Raw genomic sequence first — 22,920 nt, 5'->3', positions numbered from 1 at the left:
CACGGTAGGGAGATAAAAAGGGTGCTAGTCAAATACACAAGTTAAGTGTGGAGGGATGGTGAAAAACGAGATATATCCTGACAGTCTTCCTGTCCTTGGAGCCAGGATTTCCGCAGTAAAGTCCGGAGAGAGCGCGCTGAGGTGTCAGCGAAACATTCCTCCTGTCCCATGACCTCTGCAGGCCTCCGCTTCCACTTCCACACACACACACACACACACACAATCCAGAATAACACGCAAACACATGCAAATGTATCAGAATGTTTTATTTTTATAGTTAGAATTATATCAGGTATAACACACAAAATTCACAAAATGTTTTAGACAAGTCTGGCTCAGTTCCTTAATGTTTTCCTTTTCTTTTTTTAATTTCATCTTTTCTTTTTTAGTACAGTAAAACGAATAAACAAACCAAAAAAAAAAAAAAAACGGACCTGAAAACAAACTCCGAGAGGTATCAATGGAATGCAAATTTGAAAACGCGCAATAATCTGCAATTCATCAAGAACGATACAAATTAGAACGGGTCATAATTATCATAACAGCTAGGATGACTGGAATCATACACGTGTCACAATATCATGTAAAGCAAACAGATTGAATGTGTTAAATATACAGTACAAAGACATTCAGTTCAGAAAAGTGTACTGACTCTGTTCTAAGCACCAACTCGTGAGATTAAATTCATGTTTTCAAACCTACAGATCATTTATACAGACAGAGAGAGACCAGGGAGGGAGGGAGGGAGGGAGGGGGATCAGCACCATTTGGAATCAGACGTTCCCCCGTAAGCCTCACCACATCAGCACAACAGAAAGATCGACAAAATATGCATGTCTCAGAAAAGAGAAGCATCACAGAACGGTCAATAAATACAAAAGGTAAATAAATAAAAATAAGCAAAACCAGCAAACAATAATGATTCAAAACTTAAGAAAATCTAATTAAAGGAGTCAATCAGATTGAGAAATGCATCAAAAAGCCACAAGTTCGCAGGAATGTGTTTTTTTTCCTCTCCTTTTTTTTTTTTTTTTTTTGAGTTGTACAAAAAAGTTTCACATAACACGCACAAGGTTTTCCAGACAAATGCAATCAAATAAGTTTTGGATTTAACCCGTTTTTTTTTTTTTTTTTTTTTTTTTTTTGTGGGGTTGGGGGAATAACTGTTACATATACTGTACCTCACGTGATATTTTAATGCTCTAAGAAAATTTTATATTATCTATTTAATCAAATACAATGAAATCAGCTTTTGTCTAAATGCATACCACAAGGCCCAAATGGTGTTAGTCTAGACTGTTAAAAAAGTTTTTTTTTTTCTTTCCGAAAACCCTTGACAACTTAAAAAAATAGCACCCAGTCAAATATGCAAATACCATTTACAAAGGTCAGACTTGTAGTAAATGTGACATGACCGAAACAACAGAAAAACAGAACGCAATGCCACTGCAATGGTCATCAGCTCCAAGGGAAATCAATCCCCTGCTGTTATATACTGTATGTTGTATCAAAGCACCACTCATTCAGAGACACAGAATAACTGGACTGGTGAAATCGTCTTCCATTTGCATAAAAAAGTAAACTACATCAGTACCTGAATTAATGCACATGCTAGGCAAGTTGACAATTTTTTAAAAAGGAATCACAGCAGTTATCCATTGTTAGATGAGTGACCTGATAGCCAAGTTACACCTTATTGTTAAAGTCCATTGATGTAGCACCACTCTAGTCATTCTATAACCAGGAGCATGAGAACTATCAGATGTCCCGTCAGTAGCTGGTTGAGGGGAAGACGACTGCGCTGGAGAGACATCTGCTGATAGTATTGTAAACAATGTGAAGTAAACAGCGATTTGACTGGCTGTTCCACAAGCCTGCAGTAGTGGTTTTGGTAATAAAAGTAAAAATAAGGAGAACGTAAAGTTTGTGCCACTGATTTGAGGCAGAAGGGTGGGAGATTTGGTTATGGCTGTGTAGTCTCAGACATCAAGTTCATCTACTGCACGGGACTGGAGCCTAGGAAGAGAAAACTCATGCATTACTATTGCTGTGAAAATAATTCCAATGTAATTGTTTGGTCAATGACGATGCCGTTGATGGATTATTTTATTTTTAAGTACTGTATATCCGGGTAACATTTCTTATTGTTAATTATATAATGCATACTGGAAACGAAGCCTATTTTATAAAAATGGCATTACATATTGACATTTTATTTTAAACACAGTTCACATTTCACAAAAATGTTGCAAATTCTATTTTGCATACTGAAAATGAAGCTTCTTTTTTCAATTAAAATCAAATTAAAAAACATCATTACATAGTGATTTTTTTTAAACATGTCCTGTATTTCACAAAAATATTATGCATTCTATTTTGAATACTGAAAATTGTCTATTTAAAAAAAATAAAAATACTTCATTTAAAAAATGTCACTTTACTTATTTAGTTTAGTTTATTGAGATTGTATTCTTTTATTGTAAACTGTATTATTTTGAAACACATCAGGATCACATTTTACAAATTCAATTTAGCATAATGAAAATTAAGCCTACTTAAAATTATATATATATATAAATTAACATATTTTACTTTAAACATGTCCATGTCACTTTCCACAAAAATATTGTAATAATTATTTGCATTCTGAAAATGAAGATTATTTAAAAAATAAAAACAACAAAATAAAATAATCATGTAATTTTATATGTTTTTATTTTATTTTATTTCATTTTACATTAGTCATGCACATTTTATTTTACTCTTATTTTTTTTATATATGTTCTGGTCACATTTCACAAAATAATTATAAATTCTAGTATACTGAAAATGAAGATTTAAAAAAGAAAAAAAAAAGAAAAGTACAATAAAATATTATCACATGTTACATTAGTTCATTAGTGTGTATGAGAGTGTTTGTCTTACTAGGGTAAAGTTATCATATGTGTTCATGAGCTCATTGATGCGGTACTGCTCCAGCACCACCACCCCGCTCAGACTGGGGCTGTGCTCCCGAGCGCAGTCCTCACAGTGAACCATGTACGTCTTCCTACTGCTGCTCTCACTGGTCACAAACAGGAGGTTAAACACCTCCACCTGTTCACACACACACACACACACACACACACACAGTCACGTACATCAACAAGATACTACGACCTATGACAGAATATTATTTTTCATCAATGTATTGAGTGCTGGTGGTCCTCACGTCGCACTCGTTACAGTAGTATGCTGGCTCATCCTTCACCCTGCTCTGATAGGAGATCTTCTTCCCTGCAGACACCAGCTGGTCCCTCAAAATCTGAATATGTTTGATGGATTGGAGTAGACAATGTCTGAAAGACAAGACAAGAAGGAGGTGGAACTATAAAACAATTGAATGTAGGTTTTAATGACACAAATAATGCAACGCCGCACTCACTTGATCATCTTAAATGTGTTTGGGTCTGTGATCTTGATTGTGCGGGCAACGTTCCAGGACACGTGAATCATGGGGACAATTGATTTGACTTTCTTGAACTCGTTCCACTCAAAACGTTCAAGAGCCAGCTGGTATTGATAGGCTGGAAAGACAAAGGGCATGATACAGCAAGAGCCGAAAGTATATGGAGTATATGTTTGGCGAATGTTTATGGCGCCCCCTATCGTCTCACTATAGACTCACCATTTAAAGGGCCCACGTTCCAGGCAATGTTGTTGCACCAGCCCACGGCTTGGACCCAGTGCACAGTGCCAGCGTTGATCCACACGAGGTCACCAGGTCTCTGAATGAAGCGGTACACTGGGATGTTTGAACAGTACAGATCCTCCAGAACCGGCCACCACGAGCCTGTCAGATAGTCCACACCATGCCTAACACACACAAGACATATTGCTTTATATTTAATCGTATTTGTCATTGTGCTAAGCCATAAAAAATAACTGCCGTGTGTGATCCAAAACGTACTTTTCGCATAAGTCACTGATGGCTTTCCAGTAGTGTTCATGGACGGCAAACCACTCACAGTCTCCAGGGCCAATATTGATGTTCACTGAACAGAAGTTATTATTTTCCTGATGTCCTAGAGAGAGGAAAATCAGACTTTCAGTTTTTACAGAAGTTTTGTTTTGTTGTTTTATTTTAAACACGTTCAAGTCTCATTTAACAAAGTCTATGCAATATAATAAAAATAAAGTTTTGCTTCGGCTAAAATAAAAATAAAATATCATCTGATAATGATATCTTAATTCGAATTTTATTTTGAACAAGAAAAATTTAAATGAAATATATTTCACAAAAAATAAAAACACAAAATCTAATTTTGTCTATTTTAATAAATAAAAAAACATATTTAGATTTTTTATTATTAACATCTGAAGGTATTGTTTTACAAAAATATTATAATTATAAATTCTATTTATCATAATGAAAAATGAAGCCTTTTTTAAACAAATGTAAGTAAATAAAGGCAAATTAAAAAAAATGTCTTGAGAAGATGTCAAGACTTCAGGTTTGTGACCATGTTTTGTTTTGCTTTATTTTAAATATATCCAGGCCATATAAAAAAAAAAGAGGAATTTTGTATGATGATGATGCAGCATATTTAAAATAAAATAAAAATAAAATTCAACTGTATGATATTAGTGTGCATTTGAAAGAGTGTAAAAAGATTTTGTTATTCTCAAGGAGACCAAACTTGTGAACGGTAGGCTAGTAAAACCTGACAAAAAAATAAAAAATAAAAAATAAAGAAAAATAACAGCTTGGTAAATAAATTCAGTAATGTCTTATTTCAGAAATAACTTAGTGAGGGTGAGAGAAATCCCAAATGCACAAGTACCTTGTGTGTATGTGTGTGTGTGTGTACACTTACCTGGTGTGCGGCTGCCAGGGACCTTCATATAAAGTTGGACTGTGTTCATGCCCAGAATAGTGTGGCCAACGTGACTCAGCATGTTCGCGCTGGAGGACACACGCATGAACGCAGGCAACTTCAACAGCTCCTGCAGCTGCAGCTTCCACCTGAAGACAAGTACGTACAGACGTTTTATAGAATATAATTATATTGCGCATAATCCCCATAGTCTCCCTGCCCAACATTATTTTATGAAATTCTGTCAAAGTGAACATCTCTCACCGTTTTGGGTCTGATAAGTCAATGTTGGTTCCAAATTTGATGATTTTTCCAATGGCCTTCTGCTCTGGGCTGTTAAAACAATTTTTTTCAGAGACAGCGTTAAAAAAATACAAAATAAAATTCAACCTGGCTCTTATAATAGCAATCTATTTCGTTTTATGATAGTTTAACCATTAAATGTTAGTTTTGACTTTACCTGGTTGTGGGGATAGAAGTCCCAGTATTTCCTTGGGGGTTGGATTTTTTCACATTTTCTTCCTCTGATTTGTCTTCTTCATCCTCATCTTCACTATCTTTCTCTTCCTAAAAATAGAGATAACTGTCACTTTCTTAAAATTGATTTTGAGTGTGTGTGTGCCTCTGTACCTAGAACTTCCAGGCGATTGCCTGGAGCCTCAGCATCATCAAACTGCAATACCCTTGCCCTGAGAGGGACGAAAAGGGACATTTCACGTAATCATTTGTCATTTCACTTAATATGACTTTACTAGGTGAGGCAGACTGTTATGCTGTCACCAGTGCTGTTTTCCCGTTGAGACTTAGATGACTTTGACTCCAGTTAAGCGTGAGATCGAGTTGATTTCTGATCCCACTGAGGCGCTCATGGTAACAATATCTACCTGTAAGCTCTCCTGGAAACTGGATGCTTGGTACTGTGCATATTTAGCGATGGTGGTGTGAGATCTGCTGCTTTCGCATGGCCAGGTCTGGGCGGATCCTGAATGGTTCCAGTTCTCATCTGCCGGCTGCTGCACCTGAGTCCTCACCTCCACTGCATGCTCGGAGTTGGCCTCCACCAGGGATTTAGTGGAGAACAGACCCAGGTCTACCAGAAAGACAAGAATGTTATAGGCTACACTTGAAAACCATCTTTTTTTCGATGTTTTTGACTTTTATCCATCCTGATCTTTTTGAAAACAATGTTTAGTCATGTCACACATTGAAGCAATGGATATCTATGTTTATACCTGTATGTGCCTGTTATATGGTATTCACTTGTAAAGTGTTGCTGACCTTAGACTATTTGTTACTTTGTACAATCTTTGCTCATATTACATTCTAGCAAATATTCAAAAATGTACTCGCAATTGCTGTCCTGTGGAGTGCGTGTGTGTTTGTGATATATATTGTATTTTCTCACTGAGACGGAGGGATCCAGCCAGCCCTCTGATGACAGTAACAGCATTTTTAGGGTCTGTGCAGAATTGCAGCAGCACCGGAGAAAAAGCATCTCTTTTACTCTCAAGCTAAAGAGACAAAAACATAAATACAGAATCAGAATAACAGACATCAAACAGACAAGTTATACGGTTATTGTTTATCGTTACAACAACAATAAAGACCTCTAATGTATCCATATAAACTAATGTCTGACAGAGCTTATGATTAATAAATAATAATACATTACAGTACTTTAATAAACCTTATGAACTGATTGGCTTCAACTCACATAAATGCTCGGTGTTGGAGGGTTCAGTTTGTTTCTGGGAATAGGAGTGTCGTTGGACAGGACAGGTTTCATTGAAAATGCTGGAAGCAGGTATGACTCCCGAAACTTGCTGTTGATATTTGCCCCTCTGTCACAGAAACAGAAAGGGTGTATGTGTAAATGCACAGAAAGAAAACAGAAAAAAAACGGAACGAAGCGACATGGTTCATATTCCCGATCAAAGTCATAATAATAAGTTTAGAGTTTTATTAATAGGTGCTAGGGTGGTGCCATGTGGTTTCTAAGTGGTTCTTTTAGCACATTTGTAACTTACTTGCAGGCGCGTATGACCTCAGTTGCGTTATTTTTTATGTTGATGGTATTGAGTGGCATGGTCTTCTGCTCGATCTCTGAGACGATGAAAGTCTGCCGACCTTCGCTCTCAATCTTGACCAAACGGATCCTCAGTTCTTTCAAGGGAATTTTAGACAACTCCTGCAGATTAAGGAGATTGACCCGTTCCAGCAGCAGAGGTCTGCTGGAGGGTGTCACAGTAAGAGAGGTTTGTGTGTTGGTTGGAGCAGATGTAGATGATGCCGTAGCAGATGTATCAGCCTTTAGTGTGTCTTCTTTCATGGCCTCTTTTTTAACGTCGGTCTCTTTTTCTCTCTCGACTTCTTTAGATTCTTTCAAGTAAATAATTTGGTTTTCTGGGACAACCTGTTTGTTCTTGATTTCCACCAAGTGCTCATTTAAACCTTCAAAGGATGAATCCTTTCTCTCTGTCCCGTCCTTCACTGTTTCCTTTTTATTCTCTCCACCATTGGTCTTTTGGTTATCTTCTCCTTTTACGTTCCTACCAGCTTTTCTTGGAGACTTCACTTGTTCTTTCTGTCTGGCCCTGTCTTGTTCCTTTTCTCTCTCAATAGATGTGGGCCCGCTGACTTTCATTGCCTTTGACACAGGGCTGGAGTTTTGATTGAGCAGAAGCTCGCAGCTTTGTACTAGTTTGGCCTGCAGGGTGGCGGGAGACATTAGAGGTTCCTTATCCTCCAGTGAAGTGCAGGCTGGGTCTTTAGCTACTTTGATCTCCACTTGTTCATCCATCTTCTGCACTTCAGTTTCCTTCTTTTCTTCTTCCTTTGCACTGTTTTCCATTCTTTCTTCCTCGGTTTTACTCTCTTTGTCTTTTTCCGCAGGCTGGATCAGGGGTGGTGAGACCTTATCTGGGATTTCTGTGGTTGGAGATGTGGCAGGTGGACTATGCTGGTCTGGAGGGCGGATCTCAGGACCCAAGGACAGAGATGATGAGTATTTCACCCCAACCAGGGCACCAGGGGGTGGCCGACCAAATGGCCCACCCCTGTAAGTGTACCTATGGCTGCCCATCGCTGAGGTTGCTGATTTGAATGCGTCCATTTGATGCAAGTGTGGTTTGTTGGGCTCAGAGCTGCTTGCTGCATCAGGACTACTATCTCTCTGCTCTCCTTCTCTCTTTTCTTCATCCTCTTCCTCAGTGTCCATTGCTTTAGAACACTCAGGAAGGCCGTACAGTTTGGCCAGGTCACTGTGGCAATAGTCAACTCCAGTGTTGATCTCCACTGGGTCTCTGAATGGAGATGAGTGTGTTGGACTAGGTTGTAGTACTGGCCTCCTCAGTACTCGTACCATTTCTCCCTCTTTCCCTTCCTCATCATCATCATCACCTAAGTCTGACACCGGAGAGCCCTGCCAGCTCAGAACAGGTGGGCTTGTTGGTGGGTCCAGCTTTAGGAGTTCTTCACTATAGGTGCAGTGAGCCGGTAAGAGGTCTGGGGCACTATGCAACCCTAAGACACCCTCCTTGTTGATGTGTTCTTTTTCACAAACCTTCTGCTTATTGGGAAGAATACGTTTGGAGCTGCCAACATCATGGGCCTCTACACAGTCTTCATCACTAGTGTCTACATGGTCAGGCTCAGAAAATTCTGATTGGTCATCAACCTCTAAGGCTTTAGAATTGGCTCTGTGGGTTGACTGGCATGGAGAACAATGGTTATTACTGACAGGAGGAGATGTGGAAGGTGGGATGAACCCTGAGGTGTGTCTAGAGAACTCTTCCTCTCTGTTATTGAGATGAAGCGGCTCAGACAGTAGGTCATCCAGGAGAGGTTCAGAATCACTGGTATACAATGTTCCTAAATTGGGAGATGATGATTTCGAAGTTGGCATCTCACTCTTCCTGTCTTCATGCATTCCCTTTTTCCTCTCCTCCTTTGCTCTTCTAGTTATCTGTCCCAACTTTCGGCCATTTTGATGTATGTTCTTCTTATCATGCCCCTTTCTTCCATCCCTCATCTTTTTCTTTTTCCTGTCCTCCATTTTTTTCTCCATCCGTTCTCTTGTGTCTAACAGCTCTCCTTCCTTCTTTTTATCCTTCCTCCTTAATTGCTCCTTGTGCCTCCTCTTGGCATTAATATGTTTTAAGAGTTCAGTGTCCAGCTTGCTGAGGGAGCTCTCTTGGGTGGATTTAAATCCAGTCTGATGTTTAGAGTGCCTGCTCTTCTTCATTTCTGACTTCTGTGCCCTCATACCTCTGTCTGAGGTTTGAATGCTGTGTTCAGAAGGGGAGTCTGAGTCTCTCTGATTGTATTTCTCTGGAGTCCTCCATTCTGAACAATCTGTGACTCTACCCTCTGCATTGCTGTATGGCTGAAAGGGACTCCGTTGGCGGTTAATGTGTTTAGATGTGCTTGGCCGTTTTCTGTCCCCACTCACAGACTCTTTAGACTCCAGGCCAGAGGTGGTACGCCCAATCTCCTGTAAAGACACAAATGACCAAACAATTCACAAATCTATACTAATACATAAGAGTAGCTCAATATATTTGAATTACTTTTTAATATGTAATCGTTTTGGCTTTTATGGACTTGACATTTAATTGATAGCCTTGCATTGTCAGAATTCTGACTACTGATATTAAGTCTTGGAGCTTTTTCTGGCCAAGAACTCCCACTTATACAGTCTGTGGGTGTGTTGTCTGAGGCTGAGACGAGTTCTTTATAGTTGACCCAGAAATGAAAATTCTTCCTTTATTTACTCACACTGCTGCCATGTTTTCCCGAGCGGCTCTGTGTTTTCCAGGCAGGCTGTGCTGTGTTGAATCTGGGCTGAGGTACTGAGGTGGCTGGGCTGCTGAAGGGGCCGGTGTGCCTCTGTGGTGGAGGGAGCTGGTGATGCTGACTGTAAGGCACACTGGTGAGGTTTGCTGGTGATGGGCAATCCCAGCCCCCTTTGGCCCCACGGGGATGGGGGCCTAGATGATCTCGGACCGGATGATGGGGTTGCCCCTGTTTGGTGGGTTTCTTGCTATGGAGGCCCTGGCTTGGGGCACTGTTCGGTCTGTGATCTCTCATGACTGTATGACTGGACTCCTTTTAAATAAGTGAAATAAGGATGAACATGAGCAGCACAAAGTATATAATTGTAAATATAAAGAAAAGAAGTATGTGATTAGACTTGTTAATGTGTATTGAAGTTATAAAGTGTATAGAGTTATAAACCTTCCTTAAAGGGATAGTTCACCCAAAAATGAAAATTTGCCATGATTTACTCACCCCCACCGCATCCTAGGCATATCTGACATTCCTCGCAATCGCAGTTATATTTAAAAAATTTTACAGGCTCTTCCAAGCTGTATAATGACAATGAATAATGCCCTCATATGACTGGAAACTGGAGATTACTGTTTATACATTTGTAAAAATCTACATTTTTTTACACTAATGCATCATTTCGCTTCAGAATGCATTTATTAAAACCCCCGGAGCCATGTGGAGTAGTTTTATGATGGATGGATGCACTTTTTTTCGGCTTCAAAAACAGAGGCACCATTCACTGTCATTATAAAGCTTGGAAGAGCCAGGACAATTTTTAAAAACTCTGATTGGATTCATCTGAAAGATGAATGTCAGATACGCCTAAGATGCCCTGATGGTGAGTAAATCATGGGCTAATTTTTGTTTTTGGGTGAACTATGCCTTTAAACTGCTGCTGTCTTTCAGGGATATATAGAAAATCAGTTGTACAAAAACTACAGCTGAGATCACAGGTCTACCTGAAAATGAGAGGGACTCTTCTCAGACAGGCTCCAGGGCATTGAGCTTTTGTATGCTGGGCTCCATGGCCGAGGTGGATGTGATGGAGGTGGACGGTTGATTAAATATTTTTCTCTTGGGTGGAAATTCTGCAGAATTTATCAAAGGCTCATGTATTATCACTGAAGGATGTTCTCATTCTGACCAGCAGATGGTGCTTACTGCCTCTTTATAACCAAAACTGTTAGACTGACATATCACTTTATACCCAAAAACTAACTGTAAATGTAAATAGTGCTGTCTTTGCACATTAATTTTAACAAGAAAAATAACATGACTGACCTGATGAGAGCTTATGCTCTTGTTCCTCTTGGTGGGACAGTCGTCTCGTGAAGGGGATGGGTTCCGGAGTGGTGGTGAGATATTGGGAGGAGGTGCTGGACGTTTGAGAGAGGGCCCTTGTAAAGTCCTGGACTGAGTCGACTGTGTCCATTTCTCTCCTTGGGTCTGTGGGGCACACCCAGTGGAACGCTGCTGCTGATGCGGACCCCCATACTGAAACAGGAAATAGCATCAAGTCAGTCAGGAAATGAAGAGTTCTTTTGTGTTTTGCTCATCTTTGATAGCACTGTAGCTCTATAAATGTGTACGTCCTCACCCTGTGTGGCTGGCTGCTGTGATTGTTGCTGCTAGAGAGGTGTCCTCCACACCCTGAGCTGTAGTTTAGGGTGGAGCGTCCTTGATTGTGATGATGGCTCTGTGTTGGACCGCAGCCCCTAGGGACCCTCTGCTCCTTTCCAATGCCTCTGTCTCTGGGGTGCATGTGGGGCCTGTCCCTGCTGAACCCCGGAGGTCTGTTTGTAAATAAAGAGGAATGCTATGTATGAATGTCACACAGTGTTACCAATGTGTTAGCATGACAAAGTTGCATATTATCTAAGTAAGACTGTGCGTGTCCAATCACAGCACATTGAAACTTACATTAAACACCTGAATGATACGCTAGTAACATAATAACAACATAAAGAGTAACATAAGTAGAGGTATAAAAAGTGGCACATTGATTCAATAAATTTCAATAAATTGTATGTGTCAAAAATACACATTAAATAAGGGGACAAGTGCTGCAGTTGCAATAAAGGAGTGACTTTTTTGACTATTATCAGTATAGTACATGTATAGGAAGCAAATTGGGATTTAGCCAAAAAGTCAGAACTATTAGAGCACAAAAGAATGACTGACCTGTTGTTATATGCCTTATTTGGGTAGCTTCGTCCTGCTATGTAGTTTTGGGATGGGGATTGATAGTTCCCTCCACTGCACCTGAAAAGAGAAGAACTGATGATTTCAAAACTGTCATATATACACAATAAAACAGTGTTCAATTAATGGATGCAAATGCGAGTGGAGGATAGATGACCTGGATGGAGGGGACCAGTGCCGGTTGCTGCCTGGGGCCCATGGTGCTCGACTCGGCCCAGAAGAGGGGAAGGAGTCCCACGAGTTACGTCCAGAATACTGCTCTGCTATGTGATACATTCAGCCTGAGGTGAGACAAACACACACACACACACACACACACACACACAAGTAAATAACTGCAGCTGTTCACTCATGATGCACCTTGTTCTGGAGAGAAGAAAGTGTCCTTTGAATACTCACCGCACTGATGAGTCTGAGAAACCCTCCACTGCAGATCTCAACAGAGATCACTACACCTAATCTCGCTGTCAATTTGGGCTTTTCTGAATGAAAGAGAGAAAAATAAATACCAAGGATGAATAATACTGGAAGCATCAATTCATAATATCACATGATAACAGTAATGCCTTGTTTAGAAGAATATTATTAGTGTGGATTTTTCACCCATTTGAACTCTTATATCATTCAACGATATAACGATGCAGGACCAGTTACTGGTTCAATTATTAAACTTAGGGTTAGGGACCTGACATAACTTTAGTATAAGCAATATCAACAGTAATGTGTGTTATCGTACAGTACACAGGAAGTTAGAGACGTAAAGACAGATGGAAAGCGAAGGAGGGGACAGCAGAAAGGAAATCTTCAGGATGTGCTCTTGTGAATGATGGTTAATATCAGTTTTCTGAGAGAAAAGACAACATGGCTCCATGGTAGTCATAAGCATCTATACACTATAGCATATTTGTGGCTACCATGTATAATGTGCTGCACAACACAACAACCTTAACTGTCAAATAAATAAATCTCATTGTGATCTTCATGTCGCCCACACATCTAAAACACCTTTGAAGATTTTCTAGCACCTGACTGACACTTCCTCTACATTTGATCGAGGCAACAGATCAAACGTGAAACGCTGGAACAAGTTCAACCTGAAGCATCTGCAGCAATCCACAGGCTCCTGTTCGCCCCATTCCTCTGCCCCCCACGCTCCAACCCACCCACACCAACTGTCCTTTATCATCGGAAGAAGCGTAACAAGTGTGCGAGGTTAAAGGAGGGCATTTGTGTTCTTCTTAGTCCATTAATAGCTCAGCTTTCATACTGTAAAACCCCAGTTGTGCATTCTGGTTCAGATCAGGACAGAGCAACTGCAGGGCCTTTGTTTGTTAATGGGTGTTTCACCTCTTTTCTGCATCTCATAATAGCACAATTAAAACATACTCAGTTGAACACACAAGCTTGAACTTGGACACATTTGCTAGATGTATAATACATGGTAAGCATTTGTCTGTTTCTTTCTCTCTCTCAAAAAACATATATGCTCACTTGAGGTCATTTCTTCCCTTGGTAAGAAAACATTCACACAAACTACGATGGAAACACATTTACTGAATACATTCCAAGATGTATATCAAAAACGTCACATGACTGCATCATGAGGAAGTCATGTGATCAGATGTATCTGTCGATGTATATGCTGAACTTCTCCAATCATTTAGTCCACTTAAACCCCATTCCTTTCTTACAATCATCATTCTATTCAGATCTTACTCCATCCACTCAACAACCAATGAACTGGACGGAAGTCTCCACCCTTTTTTTTTTCTCCTGATAATTTGTTTCACTTTAATGTACGTCACAATAAGGAAAAAAATATCTGCCGGTACTTCTGTTTCATCGTGACTTTAAACTACGATTGGAAACAGTAGCTAAATAAGAAAATGATTTCAATATAAATCCAAACACTTCTTATCAAACTCTTCAAAGACCTATTCTATCTTCATGAATTTTTTTAGCTCAATCTTAACTAGAGCTAAATCTTCTGACCTTTGAAAAACACCTCTGTGAAAATTCCTTTTTTTTTGCCAACGTTCATGTGAGCGACTGTCCCATTGTAATCAAATTTTAAAGCAGACCAACAATGCTCTGTCTAACAGGTTGAGTTATATCAGATTACACAAACCTATCCAAGTACATCGCACCTGTTCAGTCCAAACCAGACTCTCACAGCGTATTTCACCAGTGAGGATACAAAACACAATAATGCAAGACTGACATGCACAAGTGGGTTGTGTATACCAATGTTTTTATGACATTTTGCTAAAGTAGGTAGCCATAGAAACCCAGCAAATTGTTCCGTTGGAAAGGAAGTGGTTCTAACTTCCTGTAAAAATGTGACGCTGTCGTGCAGTTGTGGTCATGACCTCACATAAACACACTGCTGGAAAATAAGTTTTACAAATATGTCTGAAACGTCTTCCCTACATACTTTTATTCAAGTGGTTCAGTTGTGATTGTGGTTGTTATCAGGTCTCATTGGGATGCATGAGCTTAGAGTCTCACATCTGATGGATGAATACAGCTTCTTTGCATCACATACAAATGAGGTGTGATGCAGACTGACAGTTGGAGAATCACCCGAAGAGCTTCCACTCGCGCATCTTCCTCTTACTATAAGCTTTTTATGAGTCTCTCCAGTTTCAAACACATGCACTTCAATTAAGAAGGAATTACATTACAAAATAATGGGCCAAAGGCTGTCCAGCACTGTACGTCTTGAGTTTTATTTTCTCCCATTTCTTGCTCTCCTTAATTTAATCGAGTCCATATTGGCAACCACAGTAATTCTGATTTGTATCATAGTTCTACAGGGGTCATATCATATATATATATATTTTTTTTTTCCTCTGAGGCATTGGTAAAATGTTAATCAAGGTTTTTTGCACTCAAAACACTCATAATTTTAATATATGTACTCTGTCTGAATTAAACAGGCAATTTTTGCTGTTGTGCCTGCCCTTAAGCCTCATATGTAAACTGACTTTTTGCATATGAAATGAGTAATAGCAGGTATGCTGTGAAATGTAATTTAGTTAGCGCTTCCATGTTTCTTAATAACAGCCTGCATTACATTGTGATGTATACTAAACATACAGATACTGAATTTGCTACATGAACTGTGAAAATCAGGCGGAAATGTTACAAATTAACTTTTGAATGGTTGGTTTTTGGACCTGTTTAACTTACAAAGTTCCAGGAAATTGGATGATATGACTTATTTAAAACCCCCAAATAGAGTTTGATACTCCATAGAAAGCCACAGTCTTGAATCCACATTGATTTCACTGACGAGAACTCTTCACAAAACTCAACAGTAAAGCCAGGAAACCAGTCGATAACAGCGTCTACGGTGACTGTCCATCGGAGACAGATATCTCATGAGATCAGAGGGGAACCACAGCAGGAATCAAACAGCTGGAAAGTGAGAGGAAGAGTGGGAAGTGCAAGATAGGGGCGCCACTGCTGTCGGGGCCAGCTAGATTGTGTTACTGGCTGATATATGAGAGAAATTCAGACTCAATGTTCAGTGAAAAAACCCACGCACACTGCAGACGTAAACAAAAGCAGCTAGGCCAAACTATCTGGGGTTTCCTGTTTAATCAACTAAATTAGATGTGCAGTCTCACGTTATCGAAAGCAAATGGTGTTACAGACACAAACATAGACAACAAACTAAAATGGCACATATCATGTGAGAATTTGAGGTTTTGTTAATCAGTTTCAGTTTCAGACACAGAACGACAACCAGTTTCAAACCCAGAATCAGTAAGACGTCTTTTATTGTTGTATTTCACGTCAAGCTGGACTTTGCTGTGGAGAAAACGGTATTGTAAAACAGATGCTGATGTGGGACCATCGGTGTAACCGATGTAGAGAACATGATTCTCTACTACGCTGTCAAAAAATCAACCACATTTTCTGAGAGAGTAATTCTCACAGGATTTCTGTCTCGGTGTCTTGTTCTCACATCCAGCTTTCACTCTTAAGTTGTGGTGCCATTGACGCTTACAAGTCGTTGAAAAATGTATGTGCTATTGCAGCTGTTGGGGTCACAGTCAGTGGGTTTATGAGTTGATATCCAAACTGAGAGGCAGATATTGACATGTACACATATCTCATATTACTTTAAATAAACAGAGACAGAGACTCACTCTCACATATGAGGTTTATATCAGATCAACAGTGTGTGTTGTAACAGGCTGGATGCTTTTGCTAGTTTTAGGTCATTAAACATAGGGCATCTAGGGACTATTTTGATAGAAAATACCTTTGATGTAAGGTAAGCCTGTGAGAAAATAAAGACATACAAACTCTCATAGAAGTCTTCTTTTGAAACACACTCACACATATGCATGCACACACTTTCTACTTCTGCCTGATAAAGGAACAGTGGACCCAAAAATGAAAATTGGTTGCAATGAAATGCACTAAGTTTGAATATGCACGAGTGCAAATTATGTTTGAGTAAGATCATGAAAGTGTTCCATACGGCTTTTGCACTATATTACAAGTCTCCTGAAGGCAAATTAATCACTTCTGTGATTTGGTAAGAAGTCATTATTCACTGTTGTAGAACTCAAATATCATTCACCCTTGATGGATTAATGGATTTTGGTGTAACTGACAACAATTCTGGCTCAATGCTTGCACACAAGTGCAAATGAGATTTGAGAGATCAAGAGTGGTATTTTCATTGAGGATGAACTGAAATTGCATTCACTTCACCATACTCTATGCTTTCAGAAGACGTATTAGCCAAATTTACAACTTACAGTACTTTTATGACCCTTTTTTTTGTCACTTTCAGAACTCCCCTTGTCAAAGGAAAGCTTTCAATATTTGGAAAAGAACAATGTGATTCTTCAAAATATACTCTTTTGTGTTCCACAGAGAACTGAAAACAATTCCAGTTTCAGTGAATTATGGCTGAATTTTCTCTTTAAATGCGAAGAGAAACATAAACTCTCTGTAACACAGGTGAAGGTTGCAGGAAATCCCAATGTTAAGCAGATATTTAAATTAGTCATTCAGCTATTTTCAATTCTGTTGGGGATATGCCAATGCGTCTGTCTCTGTTTCTCTTCTGTCTTATCATTTCATCTTCATTTGCAAGTGCTGCTAATGAATTGGCCGCACAGGGAAGACAGGTGACCATTGGACCCCGCAGTAGGGTAACATAATGCATGCATGTGGGTGTCCTTTGGCAGAAAACAAACAGGAAATCTCTCTTGTACAAAGTTATGGATGATACTGTGCGTGGGGAGGTTGTCTGAGAAAGCTCACTGCAGACAAACACACACACACACACACACACACACACCAAGGCGGTGTCTTTTATTAGATCTGTGTTGAGCCATAATGGCTGAGATCAAGATCGCCAGCTATAATAACCCTTACTTCCTGTACAATAGTATTCAGCAGAGACCGGCTTGCTATTATATCTCACACACACACACACACACACACACACACACACACACATATACACAACTGCATTATGTGCCGAAGGATCTCCTCTGCAGCTAACTCCTTAATTCACTTTGAGTTGTAGATACTTGCACATGATTCATTGCAAAACATTCAAAGTCATATTACTGCACAAAGCAAAGGAAAAGAAACAGTAATAAAAAAGGAAAAAAAGAAATAATGAGCCAGAGGGGCTGGTTTTTAGGCATGGAGAGGAGAGATGAGTGTTTCTATCCTGGGACACACAAGCGTTCTTACCTTGCAGGTCAGTGAGGAAGAGAAAGGCACTGCTTCCTGTTTGCCCTCTGCTCGGACGCAGTGTACCTTTAAATGTTTCACCCTTTACCTTTAAAGGTACCGGATGACAACTCTGACAAACTGTGTACACACTCTGCCCCTCTCTCTCTCTCTCTCTCTCTCTCTCTCTCTCTCTCACACACACACACACACACACACACACAGACAGACAGACAAAAACAGTGATAGGACTTACTTACGAAATGCCACCGAGAGACAGGAAGTGAGCTTCTATTGTCAAAAAGGCGAGTGTGCCTGATCCATACTGTCTTGTCCTTTCTTACCTCTCTCTCTCTCAACACACTCTCTTGTTTCTCTCACATTTGCACCCTCTTCTTCTGCCTTCTCCTTCATTAGACAAAGAAAGGGAAGGAATGGTATGAGAAAGCAGAAAGAGAGAGAGAAATCGGGGGAGAGACAGCGAAAGAGGTAGAGAGAGTGGTGTTGAGAGATGATAGCCCGACCCCCTTCTACCAGCCAGTCTGCTTTCATTTCTCTTCCTTTTTTTTCCTTTTCCCTTTACAGCACCTCCCCCACCTCTCTCTCCTTCACTCTATTCTCATTTTCTCTCTCTCTCTCTTCACACCTAAAGAGTACAGTATGTGTTTCCAAGGAAACCAATCATAAACTCTTTTCACCGCACATCCGCTACAGAAGATGTTCTGAGCTCAAAACAAGGATTTCACCTGAGAAGAAAAACACATGCAAACATGGAATGCATGAGAGTTCTGAGGGAGATTAAGTGCAATTGAGAAATTTGCATGGTGGCTTATAAAGATTTACCTGTCTGGACCGCATTGTCGGATTTATTTTCTTATTTGTTCACAGACTTAATATATGAGGAAGCATACAAACCTTGAAGAGTAAATAAGATTTTGTCCACCTGGAAAAAATTACAGTCATCTGACTGGTATCAAAAGATTCTTACTATTATTGACGAGTGTAAAGAAATGTGTTCTAATCATAATACATGGTAATCTTGATAATTGTATGCCCAAAGACCTACTGTGAATTCCTTAATGCTCCAGAACTCAATTCAGAATGCATCACAAATTTTAACATTCCTTGAGGAATTCTCATTATTGCTACAAGGCACCTCTACAGTCAGTCTTCTTTTTTAGTTAAGCTGATATGGCTAAGATGTTTTAAAGGGGTGGTTGATTGCGATTTCACTTTTTTAACATTAGTTTGTAATGTTGATGATTGAGCATAAACAATATCTGCAGAGTTGCAGAGCTGATAGTTCAATGCAAACGAAAATATTGTCTTTTAAAATTCTGCCAGTTTAATGCCTACAAAAATGGATGGTAATGGACTACAACAAGCTTCTTCCCAGGTACGTTACATCACACATAAACCCCTCCCTTGGGAACACACAACAAAGGGGCGAGGCAATGCTGTGCTGCTTTAGAGAAGAGGAAGAGAAAACTAGGGGTGCACGTAAAAAATGTGCATATATGAATCGCAATTCTGTCTTCTAATGATTCTAATGGACTCACAAGTTTCAAAACCAATGTTGCTGTGCTGTATTAAAGCTTTAATCAGAATAAAACCATAATTTAAAAGCTAACAGAAGCAGTATCATTTACAAACAAAAGCGTATCTAAAAGTATGAGACAACCACAAACACACATACCATAAAGAGCTGAGCCGTCTCAATCGGGCTCAAATTGATGAGCAATATAGAGGACGTCATCAATTACAATACAATCGAAGCACATTCTGAGCATGAGAGGGGTGGGTTGTTCAGCTGTGCTAGAGGCGGTTTAGCAAAACGCAACACACTGAGCCAACTTACCAAACTTATGCTGTGTTCACACCAAACGCGAATAGAGCATCTGGCACGAATGATTTCAATGTTAAGTCAATGCAAAGGTGCGTTTACGTGTGTCTGGAGGTTTCGCAGCGCGAATGAGGCATTTAGCGCGGCACGGAAGACGCGAATTCACCTCGTTTTTTCGCGAATTACGCGAATTGACCGTCTGCCGCGAATGGTGCTTTTGTGCATTTATGTGTTTGACGCAAAATCGCATCTGTCGCCCGAGTTGAAAAATTTTAACTTTGGCGTCAATTTGTGCCACGTTAACCAATCAGGAGCCTATTCAGGAGTCACTCATTCAACATGGAGGAATGACTGATGTTGTCAGTGAGCAGTCAACCGGAGCTTTATGACACAAGTTCATATTTCAAGAATAAAAAGGACCTCGCTTGGAAGAATGTGTTGTAAATACACATTTTACTTTTGAGTCACGTACATGTTTATCGACCCGCGGCCTTCCCACTGTTTTTTCCAACTATTTTCCCCCTAATATAGCATACAGCTACTTTTCGCAAACAAGATAATACATTTATTCAGTGGACGTGTGCAGGAAAAAGTGGAAAAGACCCGAGTGCTCGATCCACATCAGCCATCTTGCAAACAGACAACCGCTAGCACTTGCCCCTCCCACAAGAAGCGGATTTCAAATGCATTCAAAATGTTCAAGCGGCAAACTAGATGCGGTAGACGTGAATTTGACGCTCTATTCACGTTTGGTTTGAACACAGCATCAGACCATCACTTATTTCGGAGGGAGGGGCTTCATAACAACAGGAAATAAATGGAGGTGTTTGTCAGAAAAGGGACAGATCAGTGTGGAATAAATGTAAATTATGTGAAAAATTATGAAAAAACAACAACAACAAAAACATGTTAGACTGCACCCCATAAACACAATCAAGCCTAGAAAAAAACAGTAAACCACCCCTTTAAGAGACTCTTGCTGAGTAAGTTAGTTTAAGAGGTATTTTAATATTTTTTTTATAAAATCCAGTTTAATGGCACAGACATTTAAGGGAAACTCCTTTAGTACAAGTATAAATACATGTTAAGGAACTGTAATCTTGCAGTGGGTTGGACAAGCGTTTTCTGCAATTGAGTACCTTACAGAATTTCATTTGTTTCTAGCCAAGTTCTTATAATTTACCTTTTTTTCCTCTCTCTAAATTGCCAGTTTGAATAATTTGTTAAAATTGGAATTGGATTTCACCTTGTCCTGTTATGTTCACAATTTGACTTTGACAATGTTGAAATCATAGTGTGTAAATCTGAAGTTTCAGATAAGACGTTGGAAATCAATTGTCAAGAAGCTTGATATCAGACCTATGAAATCAGAGGCATTTGCATGCAGACAAAAAAGTTCAGAAATTCGAGATCTGCTGTTAGAAAGTGAAGATCAGCTGAAAGAACTTAGAGTTACTTGGCAGCCTGACAGTAAACCAGTCCAGGCAGATATGATGTGTGAAGCAGATACAACACAGGTAGAACTACTGTACACAGCAAGCTGACGAGCTCCAAAACGATGGTGGTCCAGTAATGTCAGTTTCCTCAGAACCACAGATTCCCATATGAGGTTGGGAAGTGCTTGAATTGGCAAAACTTTAAGATGTTAGGATGTTTCCAAAACCAAGTTTCCTTCATTCCTAAACCATAATAACCACCACCACTGCGACTCACACAGCTGGACCACCGTGGTCCAAACCAGAACCAAGCATAATGTTTCAATTTACTGCCGAGCTGTAAAAGGTGCTCACTATGCATGAGAAATTTAAAAGGGTGGTTCAATTCCAGAGTGCTATAATTACATATTTAGGGTGTTTTAGCTTAGAGTTAACACTAGACAACAATCTTCGAGTAACTTAGTAAATTTCTTCTTTCTAAGGTTTCAGCAGACACTTAGTAACTATGTGAGGAAAAACAATTACAAAAAAAAACAAGCACATACAAACTCGGTCTATAAAAACACAGCTATCGCAAATATCTAAGCTGTCCTCACAAACGATTAATTCTACAGTTACAGAATTCCTATTTCTGTGTTTGAACCCTGTTCTGGGTTTCAGTTCAGGAAGGTTCATTTTAGTCTACAAGGTTACAAAGCACAGCAGATTTAACAGACATCATGGTTTCATTCATTACAGCTCGAGCAAATGACTCGGATTAAGCATCTATTTTTAGAAGGATATTTTAGCAGCTCACGGTTGCTTGTGGTAAAGCTCCAGTGAATGTAGGTCAGTATGTGGAGATAACCACGGCATGTGTGCCATTAAGCCCCCTGCAGGGCTGTGCAAACAATAGCCTTCAAATGTTATTTTTTCCCCCCTGGAAACATTTACAGTATACAGTGGATTGATTTTAAGTAAACACAATAATTTTCAGAAACATATTTCCTCTATGAGTTGACATTATGCCATTTTCTAAATACCAGTGCCTTTCGAAGAAACATTTATTTGCATGACAGTATTCTTACAATATGAAAACTAGCATGCCGTGGGGATTGTAAGCTCATGGTGGCATTTATTTAATCACATGAAACCAGAGAGACAGTGTAAGCGATACTGGTAACTATGGTTGCCGGCGATGATGTGAGGCAATGCATCTGTAATGCTTTCACACACACACACACCCACACAAACACACACACTGCTGTGAGAATAATGAATGACTGCTTTAGTGCTGATCAGTGTGCACCTAATGCACACATACACAACATTTAGGTATATGAAACACATGCCCATGCTAATTTGCACATAAAATCCCTTGCATGTACCTCTAACTATTATGAGATGTTCAGAATAAAGAGATGCTCTTTACTTTCAAATCTTTGTCTTACCTCCTTTTTTCTTTCACCTCTTCTTTTTCTCCTCACTTTCTCCCTTTTTTCCTCCCTTTATGTCCTTCAAAGCAAATCCAAACCTTTCCTCTTTCTCTCCTTCCCAAGTCAATCCTGTCGCCTATGTTCCCCAATTCTCTCCTCCCTCTTTCCCCTCTCCTCTCCTCTCTCTGATTCTCACAGCAGATTCATCCACGTGCACAGCCTGGGGGCGGAGCCACTGCTTGCTGTTCCTGTACTCTGCTCAGTTGTCAATCATCTCACTTCAGCCAATCAGAAAAGAGCAGCCCGTGTCAGTCAAGGGATACCAGCGAATATGAGCTTTGTAGGTGGGGACAAAAAGTGGGAGAGAGAGAGTGTGTCTGCCTGTATGTGTGTGTTTTGGAACCAGGCCAACACACTATGTGTGCTATTTTTAAACCTCACTGTAGGGTGGCAAAAGACTCCATTTTCTGAAAGAACTGGGTATGTTTCAAAACCATAAAAATATATATATGCTCAATTAAATCTGTTTTGACTGAAGAAATATGAAACTGTGAAATTCTTCATGGGATAATTATGGTCTGTAATGGTATTTTGATGTAACTGTCTCTCAGTGTAGCAACAGATGTGGT

At 39.7% G+C, this 22,920-nt stretch overlaps 1 protein-coding gene across 4 annotated transcripts; it reads right to left on the bottom strand.

Annotated features, from left to right (window-relative positions):
* Window positions 1-251: 251 nt before the first annotated feature.
* On the bottom strand, window positions 252-22,487 carry LOC113054205 (lysine-specific demethylase 6B-like). Of its 4 annotated transcripts, XM_026219576.1 has the most exons (21): window positions 22,307-22,487; window positions 12,288-12,370; window positions 12,046-12,169; window positions 11,868-11,948; window positions 11,284-11,479; window positions 10,968-11,180; window positions 10,646-10,774; window positions 9,633-9,962; window positions 6,884-9,348; window positions 6,571-6,697; window positions 6,262-6,367; window positions 5,741-5,946; window positions 5,317-5,423; window positions 5,121-5,189; window positions 4,857-5,005; window positions 3,950-4,064; window positions 3,668-3,855; window positions 3,425-3,566; window positions 3,212-3,338; window positions 2,926-3,096; window positions 252-2,016 (listed from the first exon to the last, which is right to left on the bottom strand). In XM_026219576.1, exons 3-21 carry the CDS (start codon window positions 12,162-12,164, stop codon window positions 1,993-1,995), a joined length of 5,064 nt encoding a protein of 1,687 aa, XP_026075361.1. In that variant the 5' UTR covers window positions 12,165-12,169; window positions 12,288-12,370; window positions 22,307-22,487; the 3' UTR covers window positions 252-1,992. The 4 variants fall into 4 exon arrangements, 1 of the variants encoding a protein (XP_026075361.1); XR_003277357.1 differs by lacking the exons at window positions 252-2,016; window positions 2,926-3,096; window positions 3,212-3,338; ... (3 more) ...; window positions 4,857-5,005; window positions 22,307-22,487 and adding an exon at window positions 17,854-18,097 and having other exon boundaries at window positions 5,170-5,189; window positions 5,317-5,946; XR_003277359.1 differs by lacking the exons at window positions 252-2,016; window positions 2,926-3,096; window positions 3,212-3,338; ... (3 more) ...; window positions 4,857-5,005; window positions 22,307-22,487 and adding an exon at window positions 17,858-18,097 and having other exon boundaries at window positions 5,170-5,189; window positions 5,317-5,946.
* Between the last annotated feature and the right edge of the window lie 433 nt (window positions 22,488-22,920).

This window comes from Carassius auratus, chromosome 35 (assembly GCF_003368295.1).
Source record: "Carassius auratus strain Wakin chromosome 35, ASM336829v1, whole genome shotgun sequence".
Classification (NCBI taxonomy): Eukaryota; Metazoa; Chordata; class Actinopteri; order Cypriniformes; family Cyprinidae; genus Carassius; species Carassius auratus.
This window is presented reverse-complemented; position numbering and strand designations above follow the sequence as displayed.

Bases quoted from the DNA above. Each gene is read 5' to 3' on its own strand.
- LOC113054205 (XM_026219576.1), bottom strand. From the start codon at position 12,164: ATGTATCACATAGCAGAGCAGTATTCTGGACGTAACTCGTGGGACTCC. The intron at 3,856-3,949 runs GTACGTTTTGGA...TGTGTGTGTTAG, and splicing joins ATCAGTGACTTATGCGAAAA to GCATGGTGTGGACTATCTGA. The intron at 3,339-3,424 runs GTGAGTGCGGCG...CTTGTCTTTCAG, and splicing joins AACACATTTAAGATGATCAA to ACATTGTCTACTCCAATCCA.